Source organism: Bolinopsis microptera, chromosome 7 (genome assembly GCF_026151205.1).
Source record: "Bolinopsis microptera isolate Bmic1 chromosome 7, MBARI_Bmic_1.0, whole genome shotgun sequence".
Lineage (NCBI taxonomy): Eukaryota > Metazoa > Ctenophora > Tentaculata > Lobata > Bolinopsidae > Bolinopsis > Bolinopsis microptera.
Genome location: NC_087078.1, coordinates 590,920 through 607,712, shown reverse-complemented (window position 1 = coordinate 607,712; position 16,793 = coordinate 590,920). Strand labels below are relative to the sequence as shown.

The 16,793-nt window shown below is 37.7% G+C and overlaps 1 protein-coding gene across 1 annotated transcript; it reads left to right on the top strand.

The window, feature by feature from the left end:
* Positions 1 to 188: 188 nt before the first annotated feature.
* On the top strand, positions 189 to 8,788 carry LOC134818616 (dnaJ homolog subfamily A member 1-like). Its single transcript, XM_063828256.1, is given in 11 exon segments — positions 189 to 341; positions 1,184 to 1,274; positions 1,441 to 1,565; positions 1,759 to 1,843; positions 2,205 to 2,353; positions 5,357 to 5,396; positions 5,399 to 5,475; positions 6,267 to 6,468; positions 6,761 to 6,843; positions 7,178 to 7,324; positions 8,031 to 8,788. Coding segments are annotated over 11 exon segments (1,200 nt in total). The 5' UTR covers positions 189 to 209; the 3' UTR covers positions 8,100 to 8,788.
* The last annotated feature ends 8,005 nt before the right edge of the window (positions 8,789 to 16,793 follow it).

The window sequence follows — 16,793 nt, the reverse complement described above, 5'->3', positions numbered from 1 at the left end:
TTAATGCTTTTACGCTTCAATTATTGATTGATATTGATCTCTAATGAAACTAATTTTAATAAGTTGCACAGCATGTATATAATATAGACTTTCCGTGACTTCATCGTTAAATATGAATTGTAGCAATTATACTCATCTAGTTACCATAGTTACACTACTAGTTACTCATCTCCCATCGTAACATCTTAGAAAAGGCTACTCTCAACACGATGGTTAAAGAAACGAAACTCTACGATCTATTGGGAGTCACTCCTCAGTCAACTCAAGCAGAAATCAAGAAGTCTTACAGAAAGTTAGCTTTGAAATACCACCCTGACAAGAACCCTGGATCTGAAGACAAGGTAATATTATAATAATAATAATATTGTACATAACACGTAACATTGTACATAATACGTTGTACATAATACATTTTACATAACAAATTGTACATAATACATTCGACATGTTCTTTGGTGGAGGCATAATTACTGTAATATAATCTACTAGAAACCCGCTTATAGTCGAAAGCTTTGTTCGAGGAAATTTTAAAAATCAGTTATGTTTTAATTTCTCTTCATCATATAGCTCTGTTATACTGTAGACATAATGGAATTTATCTAACAATGGCGACAGCGTTGTTAGTATTCGGATTCCCAAAACGATACTTTTTACCGCATCAAAAAATACCAATCACAACCAAAGTTATGAATATAAGTCATAGCGTGAGCGTAAATGTGAGCTAGTTTTGAAATTATGACGTAGCATACAGCATAAGTATAACAACGCGCGTAGTTAAGATGTTATTGCTCGCGCACGTGCATTTTAACGTTGCTACGCAACAGCGCAGTAAACCTTTGCTAAAATAACGACATTATTCTAACGGTTATTTTACCTCACTTCCGACGTTAATTATAAAAAATCTAAAGCCTAAATCAAAATTCTAAGAATGCTATAGCCTATTCCTATCCTTTTTCTACAACCCTGCTAAAAATGGCGAGGTTTCAACTCCATTTGCGAGCTGGGTTTGGCATCACCAGAGGGTCATTTTGAGGTCGATTTTCGGTGTTTTTTCTTCTATGTCCCCGTTGCCGGGGAAATTTCGTCAAGTTTAAAATATAATATAGATAATACGAGTAAGCGATATTTTTGGCTTTCTCCATTAAAAGATAAATTCATTTCACTTACAAGAATAAACTTTCAGTTCAAAGAATTATCGTACGCATTCGAAGTGTTATCAGATGAAACAAAGAAGAGGATATATGACCAAGGAGGCATGGAAGCCCTCAAAGAAGGTTTCAGTAACTTAGTAACTAGTAGTGTAACTATGGTAACTAGTAGTGTAACTATGGCCTGGTAACTAGAAGTGTAACTATGGTAACTGTATAATCCTCAGTACAAAAACATAACTTTAAAAATACTGAAACTGGTTTTTGTTAACCAGTTAAACCATGTTAACAGGAGGTGGAGGAGGCGGTGGACACAATCCCATGGACATATTCGACATGTTCTTTGGCGGAGGCATGCGGGGACACAGAGGACACGAGGGCCCCCGACGAGGCAGAGACATGGTCCATCCTTTGAAGGTACTAGTTGTCATGATTATTTACGGGTCAAATTTCAGTAGCAGTATGTAATAATTACCAGTATGATCTCATTACACTATTTTAAAACTTTTACACATTTCTCTCGATTTTCTTGTCAGATTTTTATTGAAACCTTTATTTAATAGGACTGATTTGACAAAAGTTATTTAAGATTTATTCCCGGATTTTACAGGTTTCACTTGAAGAACTTTATAACGGAGCCACTCGACAACTGGCTCTTAACAAGAATGTCATATGCAGCAAATGTAACGGAAAAGGTACATCATTCTTATCATTCTTATCATTCTTATCACTCTTATCATTCTTATCATTCTTATCATTCTTATCATTATTATCATTATTATCATTATTATCATTCTTATCATTCTTATCATAGTTTCAAAAATTTCAAATGCAATACCAATGTAATTTTATAATTGTGAATTACCTGTTTGAAGCCTAAGGGGAGCCTAAGTGAAGTTGAAGAAGAATGTTTTAAAAAAATATACCGAGGACTGACAGATTACTGTAGACAGATATATCGTAAAAATAGATAAGTCTATAAGTATTTACCTGTATGTAACTATCTACACACACAGACACACAACACACACACAGACACTAGCATTTAACACGCAGGAGGTAAAGACGGCGCAGTCCAGACATGTAATGGTTGTCATGGTAACGGTGTGAAGGTTATTGTACGACAACTTCAGCCTGGTATGATACAGCAAATGCAGACAGTGTGTCCTGATTGTCATGGAAAAGGAGATATTATTCGTGAAAAGGTTTGTTTTTCTTTCGTTTCATTTTCTCTCTTTTTTCATTTACTTTTTACTTATTTTGTATACAAATTTCAAGGACCCATACACCTAAACAGGGTTTAGCCCAAAAAACCTCACAGTTCAGTTATTTTCACACATAACATCTATTTCTGTAATGGAAAAGATTGATTATTTGTTTGATAATAACTCGGCTACACGTGGTGTTCTACAATGTAGAAAAAAGGCTGTGTTTTTATAACCTTTTAAACCGAAAAGTGTGTATTTTACTTTTTTTCTTGGGGGACCATCGGACTGTTTTGATACTTGACATGAAATTGTTCTTGGAATTCTTGTGTGGTTTTTTGATGCCCTCAAAAATGTGCTTAGCCAAATAGAAAGTTAATTTTTCGGACTCCAAAGTCACAAAACAAATTTAGGCATATTTTTTGTTTATCATATTTACAAATTTTGCTAGGGAGTACTATAAATAGCCTCAACTTGAAAATTTACATATCAGTTATGAAAAACATAATATACCTTAAAATACTTCCTATTTAAGTTATGGTGCTCGATTTGAGAACCAAATGTTCTCAAAATTGTCGTTTGATATGAAAATGGTGCGCGAGATGGTACTTCCTGTGAAGTAATTTGGGCTGGGTAGTTTTGTTGTATGGGACCTTACTCCTCAACAATGGGTATAGGTGGGGAAGCCTTTAGCATGTGCTTAAACTTGAGTTATGATGAAAATAAACCATCCTCTAATTAATAAGTCTAGCTAAATTCTAGCTAAATAGAGTATCAGAAATATTCATCTTCAGCCATTGTCCATTTATTCTTAAACTTCTGGCCCCCCTCCTCATTAATAACGTATGTAATAACATGGATAACGTATGTCATAACATGGATAACGTATGTCATAACATTGATAACGTATGTCATAACATTGATAACGTATGTCATAACATTGATAACGTATGTCATAACATTGATAACGTATGTCATAACATTGATAACGTATGTCATAACATTGATAACGTATGTCATAACATTGATAACGTATGTCATAACATTGATAACGTATGTCATAACATTGTTAACGTATGTCTCAACATTGATAACGTATGTCATAACATTGATAACGTATGTCATAACATTGATAACGTATGTCATAACATTGATAACGTATGTCATAACATTGATAACGTATGTCATAACATTGATAACGTATGTCATAACATTGATAACGTATGTCATAACATTGATAACGTATGTCATAACATTGATAACGTATGTCATAACATTGATAACGTACAGGGTGAGTTGAAAATAGTGTGTGGAAAGTAAATGGCTCTAATGTTTTTGACAAATGAAATTTCCACTTAATTTTTGCATATTTAGGTAATGAAAATATATACTTTTTATAATAATACAATTAAAATACTTAATAATTAATAATTTGCTCAACCCATCGTCCTTTATTAGCTAGGACATATTGATAACGTGTAAGACAATTGTCTATAGCCGACTTGACTGTATTATGGGGGCAGGGGGGTCTTCATGGAAATTTTCTCAAAATCGACTTTTTAGTTAGTTGTTTCTGATAGAGGGGAGTAATATCTATCAGATGCTTTTGATGCTGTGGAAAAATATCGTTCCTAGCCGAAATTATTGCTGGTCAAAGGTCAGCGCGTGTGTGGTAATTGTATTGCGCGAGCGATTTTTGATCGCGTGCCCTGAAAATCGAGTCTAAAAATCTATTTTCTCCTACATTTTTTGAGCAATCACCCTGAAACTTTCAGTATATGTTCTAAGGATCATTTAGAAGAGATGAGCCAGACAGAATTTTGAGATAGGCCTTTACAAAATTTTTATTCGATTTTGAAAATCTTGGACTTCGTTTTTTGATAATTTTTTGAGGTCGACGATTTTCAAAATCGAATAAAATATTTTAAAAGGCCTATCTCAAAATTTTGTTTGGCTCATCTCTTTTAAATGATCCCTAGAACATATCCTGAAAGTTTCAGGGTGATTGCTTTAAAAATGTAGGAGAATATAGATTTTTAGACTCGATTTTCAGGGCACACGATTTGAGAACCCCATTAGGACGAATTTAAGATTTTTTTAAAACCGGCAAAAATCAACCAAAAAATGAGAGGCAAGAATGAAATATGTAAAGTTTATGAACTGATAGCAATTCACCTTTCGAAATTTGCTCCTTCATAAAAAAAATTATCGATTTTTACTTTCCACACACTATTTTCAACTCACCCTGTATGTCTTAACATTGATAACGTATGTCTTAACATTGATAACGTATGTCTTAACATTGATAACGTATGTCATAACATTGATAACGTATGTCATAACATTGATAACGTATGTCTTAACATTGATAACGTATGTCTTAACATTGATAACGTATGTCATAACATTGATAACGTATGTCTTAACATTGATAACGTATGTCATAACATTGATAACGTATGTCATAACATTGATAACGTATGTCATAACATTGATAACGTATGTCATAACATTGATAAAGTATATCATAACATTGATAACGTATGTCATAACATTGATAAAGTATATCATAACATTGATAACGTATGTCATAACATCCTCGTCTGTACCTAAAATAGGCTTGCTTGTGTAGGTTTGACATGCCCCTTCAACATTACTGTTAAAATTACATGTTACTTATTGTGTAACATGACGCCTCTAATTGGCAGCGTATCATGCAGCGTCAGTGTAAAGTTATTAGTGTGTGTACTGTGTATTAAGATTATTTAATTATGTAGTACTAATTAGTACTAATCTCTTAATTAGTACTAATCTCTTAATTTATAACCCAATTCAGTGAATTACATCACGACCTAATATTTATTAAATAAAAGTTCTAAACAAGGGATAGTTAAAAACAACGCCCAAGTCTAATCTTTCCATACTAGGATAATATTACATTATGATTATATATGTAATATGCTACTCTACGTAGAATTGTTGTAATCCAATACTCTATTACAGGACCGATGTAGACAATGTATGGGTAAGAAAGTGGTCCGAGAGAGAAGATTCTGGAGGTTCACATAACTAAAGGAATGAAGGACGGCCAAAAGATCACATTTTCCGGCGAAGGAGATCAGGTAATATTTACAGCCGGGATTTTGAACATAAAGTACTTTAATTGTGCAATTACTGTATGATATTTTATCTGCAGTTTAGATGGTCTTATGAACAAAATAAGAATAATTATTTACGTGTAATGATGACAGTTAACAATGTAATTGAGCAGCGAATCTTAACTTTGTAGTAGATATCACACATTACGCAGTACACGGTACATGATTGATACATTTACACTCAAATACTGGATTGGTCAACACTGCTTGCACGGTGATGCATTCACAAAAATCGGACGGATTCATAATAATTGCATTATTTTTCATTATAATGATAGTTGTTCATTGAAAGAGGAGTGAAATTATTCAGTATTCACTGCCAAACAAACCGATTTCCGGCACCGAACAACGAACAACGAACACTGGGACAGTAATTTCCAGTCACACTTTTCCTGAACGGTCTACACTCTCGAAATTTCCCGGGCTAAAACATGTCGAAAGTAGGCTGAAATCCATTGTCGGCTGGCTGTATTCCAATTAGTGCGCGCGCACGTACCGCCGTAACCTTCATTATGTAGAATTGGGCTCTTACGTCACTCTTGGCAATGCTCTTGATTTCGTCACGTGATTCTGAAATGAGTTAACATCCAATTGCTAGCGGATTGTACGTTAAACGCTCTGTCATGATGCGTCTTTGTTTGATGCCTGGGTGCTCCTTCGCATTGGGTATCGTCTTATAATCGCTGTCATTGAATCGTCACAATCATTGCATTCGTGGAGACTTCAGAAATATTAAACTTAACACATAATCGCAGGATCCCGAGATTGAACCGGGCGATATCGTAATAGTGTTGGACGAGAAAGAACATCCAGTTTACAAGCGCAACGGTTCCGACTTGGCTATCGAAATGAACATTAAGTTGGTGGAATCGCTGTGCGGATTTGAGAAAATCATCACAACGTTGGATAATAGAACACTTATAGTTCAGAGTTTTATCGGCGACATCATTAAACCAAGTACGTGATACCTAGCTGTGATACCTAGATGTTACCATCTTTACTTCTTTTACCCTTATATTTTGTCCATCCATGTCAATATTCTGCACATGTACCATACATCTATGGAACTATTTAAAATCCTTAAATTTGTCAATTGTTTGGCAGTCATAATTGGAAGGAGAATATAGATTTACTTTCTTAATTCTTAATGCTAATTTTCTATAGTTAATCATGTTTTCATACGGTTAAAATAATCGCCTTTAGTTTATTTTGCTTGTGTTTCTACTGTTTTTTGACACTGAATTTACAGGAGATGTAAAGTGTATAATGAGCGAAGGAATGCCTTTATTGAGAGATCCCTTCAGCAAAGGCAAGCTGATCGTGCAGTTCAACGTGAGTGTGCCAAGTATATTAAAAACGTTCTTATATCCGTATTTTAAAAACGTTCTTATATCCGGCTTAATTTAATATGTATAGAACTGCTTGACAAATTAATTATAAAAATATATACATTCATGTTAATATATTTTTAGAAATAAAAATATATTTCTATATCTTATCCATGATACTTGATATGTGATACTAAATGTTAGAACATGAGTACTATAAGAGTTTCTCCGCTGTTCTTTAAGAGTTTATTCACTATTACCACAAATTTAACAAATAAAGCTCCTACATTTAAAATAACTAAAAGATAAGAATTGTCTTTAACCTGCACGCATTCCAGGTGGAGTTTCCAGAAAAAGGTGACATTCCGTCCGCTACATTGCAACAGATCGAGACCTTGCTTCCACCACGCGAGCCCATCGAGAAGAAACCAGAAATGGAGGAGGTCATGTTGTCCGACTACGACGCCTCCGCGTCCGCTCACCAAGTAAGTGTGGTTCATTATTTAACACTTGAGCTGTGTAAAACCGTGTTCGTGCCAACCGTTATAATTTGTTATTTTTATTGAACACAAAATTGAAGTAGTTGTAATCAGTAGTCTAGACAGTAAGATAAAAGAGATTAGATAAGCCCGTACAGCAAAATATAAGTGGAATTTCTAATAACTATTGAGCTAAACGGTCTTTTTGGTTGTGTTACTGATTTCTGAAAGCTAAGTTAAGCCGTTTTTTAGAGCTCTCTACTCGATATTTTGAAGTGGTTGGTGCTGTTGATATCGGCGGTTACCATGGTTACCATGCTATATCAGTATTTACCAACGTTTCGTAGATGATCCCTGAAAGCAAGTGTTTCAGGTAATTTTAGCAGTTTTGTAGGCAGTAGGCTGGAAACAATACCCCCTGTGTGTAGTACCTGCTCCTCGATCACACAGCTCAAGTGTTCTATTTTCTCTCTCCTGGGGGCGTTCACATATTACGTAATCAACCGAGCGGGGGAAGGGGGGTTCCAAGTGATTACGCTAGTGTAATTTTGACATAGCTATGTGTACAAATTTGAGGGGGAAGGAAAGTTAAAAATTGGCCAAATAGTGGTAACGTAATATGTGAACGACCCCTCCTGCAAATTGTTTTACTTTAGTCAACACGGGTCAAGATTCAGTAACTACAATAACGATAACGACCACCCTCCCTCAGGCGTACGCAGATGACAGTGATGATGAGAACGGTCCAGGTGGGCCGGGTGTCCAGTGCCGCACCCAGTAGGAACGGACCCGAGAGTAGCCAAATACCAGGACGCAGCTCCACATACACGTGACGGCCACGTGACGACCACGTGACGGCCACGTGACGACCACGTGACGGCCATGTTGTGACCGTTGTTCGTGTCATTTGAAGTTGCTGTTTCAGTCACTCCAATCCGGGTGATTTTAATTCTGGTGAATGTAGTAGTTTTCTGAAAGTTCACATTTTCAGGGCGACCCTTTCCTCTGACATTTTTGTATAATACCTTCCCAAAATGTCCGCACTTGTTCTGGCAACGGTGCTTTCAAAATATTTACAAAACTTCGAAGTTACAACTGTTCAAAAATAATAATTTATATGATCCCTACAGTTTTGTTTCCATAGTTAACAGTATTTGGGTATGATGATGTTAATTGTAATAATATATTTCGTCTAACGAGATCGCGAAAAAGAGATCGCGACAGCTCACGCGTGTCTGCTCACGCGTGTCTGCTCACGCGTTTCAGCTCACGCGTGTCAGCTCACGCGTGTCTGCTCACGCGTGTCTGCTCACGCGTGTCAGCTCACGCGTGTCTGGTCACGCAGACAGTGGTATACTAGCTCGGTATATTGGTTGTTGAAATTTGTTTGCTCGTTTTGCTCAGGTGTGTTCCTGCAAACTCTTCGTTGTAACAGCGTTGTTAAAAATATATTTTGATACAGTCTTACAATGCCGAGTTTTATTTGTATCCTGGCATGAAGCCAAACAAATGTTATAATATTTAGGAAACTTAGCTGATGATGAAAGGTTAATAAATCCACACAACTGAGCTATGCTTAAAAACTACAAAAAGTTAATTCCAAGAAATAGGAATGAAGCCCGTGCAATTATATTATTATTATATATATATTATTAATCGCGGTGCACGTAAATTAAAGGTCTTCATTGCAGCATATTCCGTTGTGCAGTACATTTGGTTAGTCAGAGTATAGACTAAGAGTAAGACAGGCTTTGTGTTTGGAACTCGCCACCGCGTGTCGGTTATTCTCGGACGGTGCCAGTGCTTCAATATATATTAAAGTATTAATATACTCATATCTATTGTTGTGTGCGTGTCAAACAACAACTATTATACCATCTTCATTCGAGAATGTATCGCAATTGTTATGCAAGAATTTTTAAAACGGACATCGTACCAATCCATCCCCCGGTCGATGATTACGCATTATTACTCACAGCATATCGTTCATTTGCGGCTGCTTTGTTACTTACACGTTCAGTAAATCTACGCTTAACAAGTTTAATCGGATCCGTTTAAATCTTGACAGGAAGGTTTTATTTTCCGCAAACTAGCCCAACGTTTTGAGACTTGATTTTTTTGTCGAACTTACAAATTTTAAGTAGACCTCAAATTTATTATTTTTTGTAGCTTATCATTGATAGTGAGAGGCACAAGGCAATGAATGGACAATGAACTTTAAAATTCAACAGATATGTCTGTATGAGATAATGTTAATAGGGATGGATCTGACTCAGAATTAAAATTATAAATATAAATAATTGATCTTAATCAATAATAATAATGATAATCATGGTTTAATAGTCAGCAGTGATTATATTGCAGATCAGTCAGTAACTTTGGCGAAATGGTGACAGTTTACCTTCGCTCCAGTGAGTCTTCAATACCGAACCAAAATAAATATTATTATAAAACGACCTGATACGCTTACAAAATCGTGAGCCCCATAATCCCATGATCTAAACCTACTTGAGTATTGGTGCATGACGTCCTGGAAGCTAATTATAGGCTGTCGAACAGATCCTGGCATGGAGCCAAACAAACAGATTTGCACCTCTCTAGTCTCCAGTAATTCCAGCTTATAAAGTGTGTTTAAACTTTGCACTCCTCATTCCTCAACAAATTAAATGTTTTCACATTGTGCATTAGTATTAACGGTATTAAGTATAATTAACGGTATTAAGTATAATTAACGGTATTAAGTATAATTAACGGTATTAAGTATAATTAACGGTATTAAGTATAATTTTACAACACAGCGATAAGGTGGTCCGTTATAGTTTATACCAAGCTGAGATACGGCAGTATGTTTATGATTAGTTATGTTTATGATTAGTTATGTATGTTAAGTATGTTTATTTGCTGTCATTGTTGAGTGCGGAATCGTCGCAATTAGTCATTAAATGCTGCAAACTTGATCAAATAGTGCTAAAGGTTTCCGTTGATATTATTTGAGATGTCTAAAAACCTGCCCATTTACGGTTGTCATTGCATTTGCATAGCACATGCACAAACACAGTGTACTCTACATTTACCGTTTCCCTGAAGTGCTTTAACTTGATACTTGTTTCGTATCCAAATATCAGGGATAAAGTGGCATGCAACGTATGTCAAGCTTTAACTGTTAAACACCACTCAAAAATTTAAGCACTCCGAAACCTACTCTGCACTTATTCTTATGACAGATTTTTGACAAAGTTTGGAATTTTATAGGGGGTTCTAAAAGGGGGTTTCTGGTAACCTTGGTAACCCCCACCAGATTACCTGAGGACCCCAGGCTATTATGTTCATTAATAAAGATTTGGCGGAATGACAGGCTGAGCGCGGCCCAGTAACCACCAGGAGGCCAGGAGGGGGGGGGGGGGGGGGGGGGGGTTTCTGAGAGCTGACGATTTATTCTCATAGTCCTTAAGTTTAAGCAAATTTGTCAGAAAACAATGTTGATACTATATAATAGTACGATACTGTGTGCTCTAAGTCTAGACCCACTTTAATCAGTATATTGCTCAATGAGAGCCATTATTCCACCACCACATATCCAGATCCTGATACACCTTTAGAACCGCTACACTCGGCAGCAGTAGCTGATTATTAGTCACATTCTGCAGGTGCAAGCTCCGTGTAATTAACTGTGATCCAGGTAGATGGCTCCGTGATGTGTGATGTGTGATGTGTGATGTGTGATGTGTGATGTGTGATGTGTGATGTGTGATGTGTGATGTGTGATGTGTGATGTGTGATGTGTGATGTGTGATGTGTGATGTGTGATGTGTGATGTGTGATGTGTGATGTAGGAACCATCATGTACTTGGTAACCTTGGTAACCCCCACCAGGAGCCGGTTGTATTGTTATTTCCTCATGAATATTAACTAGAAGGACCGGCCGGTACTAGTGCACTGGTGCCCTGATCTTTTTACTTGCGAACTGTACCGTGTACTATTGACTATAATTATTCCACACCGAGAGGGCGAACTGTACTTGGTAACCATGGTAACCACACCGCGGAGCAAGACTTTATATTGTAACAAGTCTTTTGTAGGCTGTAATTGGATAAAATAATTCATAACCATGCATCGAGGGTAAAGATCTTATAGCTGAGAATAGCACTAGCAGAGAGTTACGCTATATCAGTATGCGTTTACTATAACTTATAACTCATGGCTCCGTAACTGGTTACACTTACAATTCTACATTTTTAGAGAAGTAGTAGTACCTTCACTTGGTTACCTGGTTACCTGGTTACCTGGTTACCTGGTTACCTGGTTACCTGGTTACCTGGTTACCTGGTTACCATGGTTACCAAGTACCTTCACTTTCTCAATACAATGCCATCGATCACAACTCTATCTACATTCTAGCGCTTCTTGACTTTCTAAAAAAGGAAGAATTAGAGAGGTCGTGTTTCTTCTTTCTCTAGGCCACATTTTAACTCACCTGCTGGAAGTAGTAATGCTCACCTCCGTAAGCAACTCACCTGCATTTCAACTCAGTCCAGGAGAGAGATTCGCAAGCAGTAGCGACTTGTGGTATTTAATCTGTAATCGAGGACTGCAGAAGTGAGCCGGACATTTCTCAAAGATATTTAAGCGGAGTGTCATTATAGTACTCAGTACCTTTTAATTCGCACTTGTACACACGTGGTTTAACGTCGTTAGTTATAGCTGGTCCGACAGTAAATGTTAGATAAGAGAGATCGGTATTTAATGTTCCTGCTCGACAACTCCGCAAGCAGCTCACCTGCTGGCTGGAAGTAGTAATGCTACAGATCTTCGAGCAATGACTTGAACGGCTTTTGATTCGTCTCTATCAGTATTTGAATCTGGTCAAGTACACTCTGTAATTTCTTGGCAGCAGTACAGCAGAGCAAGTGTTGTAATGATTCTTGCAACTGTAACTAAAGCTGCATTACTATTAGTACTGTAGTTGCAGGTGTTACTCTAGCAAACCTTTCACTACTTCTGCAGTTGTAGGTTTACAATTAATATAGTTGTAGTGTACAATCAATATAACCTTCTACTTAGATCTGTCAACTTCTAGGCTGCCCGCAGCAAGTTGTCCACACGATTAGTTAAAGCAAGTTGCCCACATGATTAGTTGAAGCAAGTTGTCCAGACATGTTCGGCAAGTTGTCCAGATATGAGACATGTTCGGCAAGTTGTCCAGACATGTTCGGCAAGTTGTCCAAATATATTCGGCAAGTTGTCCAGACATGTTCGGCAAGTTGTCCAGACATGTTCGGCAAGTTGTCCAGATATGTTCGGCAAGTTGTCCAGATATATTCAGCAGGTATTTTACACATTGAACTTACTAGAGCCTGTTAAAGAGTAAACGTCAGCTCCCTTTCGTTAAGTGTGACTTGCAGGGGTGTAGGAATGACTTGTTGTTGTATAGCGGGTACATTTACGAAATTGTTTAACTCTTACTTTGTCTGTCATCAATTGTACACACTGTTTGCTAGTCTGCAGACTCTCTCTCTCTCTCTCTCCTCTCCTCCTCTCGTCTCTCTCTTCGCTCTCTCTCCGCTCCTCTCTCTCTCTCTCCTTCTCTCTCTCTCCTCTCTCTCTCTCTCTCTCTCCTCTCTCTCTCTCTCTCTCTCGCCCTCTCTCTCTCGCTCTCTCTCCTCTCTCTCTCACGCCCTCTTCTCTCTCTCACGCGCCCCCCTCTCTCTCTCTCTCTCTCTCTCTCTCTCTCTCTCTCTCTCTCGAGCAGTTTAAATGTTTCTCTGTTTTGCCTGTTTCTTTACTTTTTGTTTGCTTTGGAATATCACGAACATCTTTAAATGTTTTTAGCTTGAATAGAACGTGCTAAGTAAGAACTTACTTCGGCTTGACATGCTTCTAATTTATTATTAGAATATCAGTATTATATAGTAGTATTTAAAGTAAAGTTTTAGTGGTGATTGTGCAATAATCAGTATGCCCAATTACGATGTCGTAGTGTACGCTAACATCAGTGATATGATCACCCAATCAATTTTGTTAACGAGGTATACAAATTGCTTGTTGACTTCGTCATTTTGAATCTGTTTTGCGTCATCTTTTCAGATCATATTCCACATTTAATGACCTATCACAATATGTTAAAATGAAGTTTATAGCATGTCCGCAAACGCTGTTAAATCATAACAGTGACTGCGTCGAGTTAAAGCTCGGTCTGAGTTGTGAACTTTATGGGTCTGAGTTATGAACTTTGTGAGTCTGAGTTATGAACTTGGTGAGTCTGAGTTATGAACTTTGTGAGTCTGAGTTGTGAACTTTGTGAGTCTGAGTTATGAACTTTATGAGTCTGAGTTATGAACTTTATGAGTCTGAGTTATGAACTTTATGAGTCTGAGTTATGAACTTTATGAGTCTGAGTTGTGAACTTTATGAGTCTGAGTTATGAACTTTGTGAGTCTGAGTAGTGAACTTTATGAGTCTGACTTGTGAACTTTATGTGTCTGAGTTATGAACTTTATGAGTCTGAGTTGTGAACTTTATGAGTCTGAGTTGTGAACTTTATGTGTCTGAGTTATGAACTTTGTGAGTCTGAGTTATGAACTTTGTGAGTCTGAGTTGTGAACTTTGTGAGTCTGAGTTGTGAACTTTGTGAGTCTGAGTTATGAACTTTGTGAGTCTGAGTTGTGAACTTTATTAGTCTGAGTTATGAACTTTATGAGTCTGAGTTGTGAACTTTGTGAGTCTGAGTTGTGAACTTTATGAGTCTGAGTTGTGAACTTTCTGTGTCTGAGTTATGAACTTTGTGAGTCTGAGTTGTGAACTTTGTGAGTCTGAGTTATGAACTTTATGAGTCTGAGTTGTGAACTTTGTGAGTCTGAGTTATGAACTTTATGGGTCTGAGTTATGAACTTTATGAGTCTGAGTTATGAACTTTATGAGTCTGAGTTATGAACTTTATGAGTCTGAGTTATGAACTTTGTGAGTCTGATTTATGAACTTTGTGAGTCTGAGTTATGAACTTTGTGAGTCTGAGTTATGAACTTTGTGAGTCTGAGTTATGAACTTTCTGAGTCTGAGTTGTGAACTTTGTGAGTCTGAGTTATGAACTTTATGAGTCTGAGTTATGAACTTTATGAGTCTGAGTTGTGAACTTTATGAGTCTGAGTTGTGAACTTTGTGAGTCTGAGTTGTGAACTTTGTGAGTCTGAGTTGTGAACTTTCTGAGTCTGAGTTATGAACTTTATGAGTCTGAGTTATGAACTTTATGGGTCTGAGTTATAAACTTTGTGAGTCTGAGTTGTGAACTTTGTGAGTCTGAGTTATGAACTTTGTGAGTCTGAGTTATGAACTTTGTGAGTTTAAGGCGTTGTTACTTGTTCTCAGACAGATTTGGTTGACTAACCCAGACGTTGTATATAGTTTTACGTTCTGTGTGAGTAATCAGTAGACAAGTCTATGTTTTGTGAAAATTACACGTAATTCAAATAATTACATGTAATTATGTTTGTATTAAAAGTAGGCCACTGTACGACACAGTTCGGGCTCCTCTTGTCAATTCCAGTCTGGTTAAATAATGTTGTCAGTTCGTGCTAACTGCTAGCCAGGGCTCACTCTGTCTAGATAATACCTGGTTACCTGGTTACCTGGTTACCTGGTTACCTGGTTACCTGGTTACCTGGTTACCTGGTTACCTGGTTACCTGGTTACCTGGTTACCTGGTTACCTGGTTACCTGGTTACCTGGTTACCTGGTTACCTGGTTACCTGGTTACCTGGTTACCTGGTTACCTGGTTACCTGGTTACCTAAACAATGTTGTCAGTTCGTGCTAACTGCTAGCCAGGGCTCACTCTGTCTAGATAAAACCTGGTTACCTGGTTACCTGGTTACCTGGTTACCTGGTTACCTGGTTACCTGGTTACCTGGTTACCTGGTTACCTGGTTACCTGGTTACCTGGTTACCTGGTCCTGGTTACCCGGTAACCTGGTAACCCGGTGGCCGGTAACCTGGTTACCCGGTAACCTGGTAACTTGGTAACCTGGTTACCTGGTGACCTGGTTACCTGGTTACCTGGTTACCTGGTTACCTAAACAATGTTGTCAGTTCGTGCTTACTGCTAGCCAGGGCTCACTCTGTCTAGATAATACCTGGTTACCTGGTTACCTGGTTACCTGGTTACCTGGTTACCTGATTACCTGGTTACCTGGTTACCTGGTTACCTGGTTACCTGGTTACCTGGTTACCTGGTTACCTGGTTACCTGGTTACCTGGTTACCTGGTTACCTAAACAATGTTGTCAGTTCGTGCTAACTGCTAGCCAGGGCTCACTCTGTCTAGATAAAACCTGGTTACCTGGTTACCTGGTTACCTGGTTACCTGGTTACCTGGTTACCTGGTTACCTGGTTACCTGGTTACCTGGTTACCTGGTTACCTGGTTACCTGGTTACCTGGTTACCTGGTTACCTGGTTACCTGGTCCTGGTTACCCGGTAACCTGGTAACCCGGTGGCCGGTAACCTGGTTACCCGGTAACCTGGTAACTTGGTAACCTGGTTACCTGGTGACCTGGTTACCTGGTTACCTGGTTACCTAAACAATGTTGTCAGTTCGTGCTTACTGCTAGCCAGGGCTCACTCTGTCTAGATAATAGATATCCAGTATCCACCTTTCTAACGTACTTTTCAAGATCTCTATAATTTAGAGATGTACTGGTTTGGCGTTCTGGATTTAAAATGTTCCTGATTTTTTCAATGCTTTGAGATTGAGGAACATTCGCCGCAGGAAAAATGTTTGATTTTGTCCATAATTTGACTTAAAAGAAGCAAATAACTTTGTGCATTTTACCTACGATTGCTTGCGGAAACTCTGCCAAGAAGTTGGATTAAAGTCGTTAGTGAGCTATAGTTTGGCTGATAATGAACATTTTAAAAGGTATTTATTGAGTCAAACTGACTGTTTAACAGTTTTGTTAACCTTGTCGCATATCTGCCATATTTATTAATATTTTGATCAAACTGCAAGTAACATATAAGGTTGGAGGCTTTATTTTATTTCTTAAAATTTGCTGTCCCAAAAGAACAACAACACTTCTGGTCACAGAGAGCACAAAGCATTTTTTAGTACTAGCGAGATTAAGGCCGAGATTACTCGATCGACGTCAGGGAAAAAGGAAATCGCGGCATGTGCGGGATCGCGATATTTCCAATTATTTGCGACAAATTTTATATATTATAGTCTTATGCATAGTCTGTTAAAATCACGGTATCGCGATTTTTGGGCAAAATAATTGCGATTTTCTTTTGTCCCCGATCGCCGTTCGCCACTACATGACTACACAGTCCATCTCGTTCTCCTTAGTCCAGAACAATGCACATTGCACAGGGACCGTTTCTCAATCCCATAAGTATGTGATCGGCACCATAATCTGCATATTTTACATAACTTAGAGTATATTTATAAGCTGGCCGATAATCTTTAGCTTTTTGTTACATTTTATT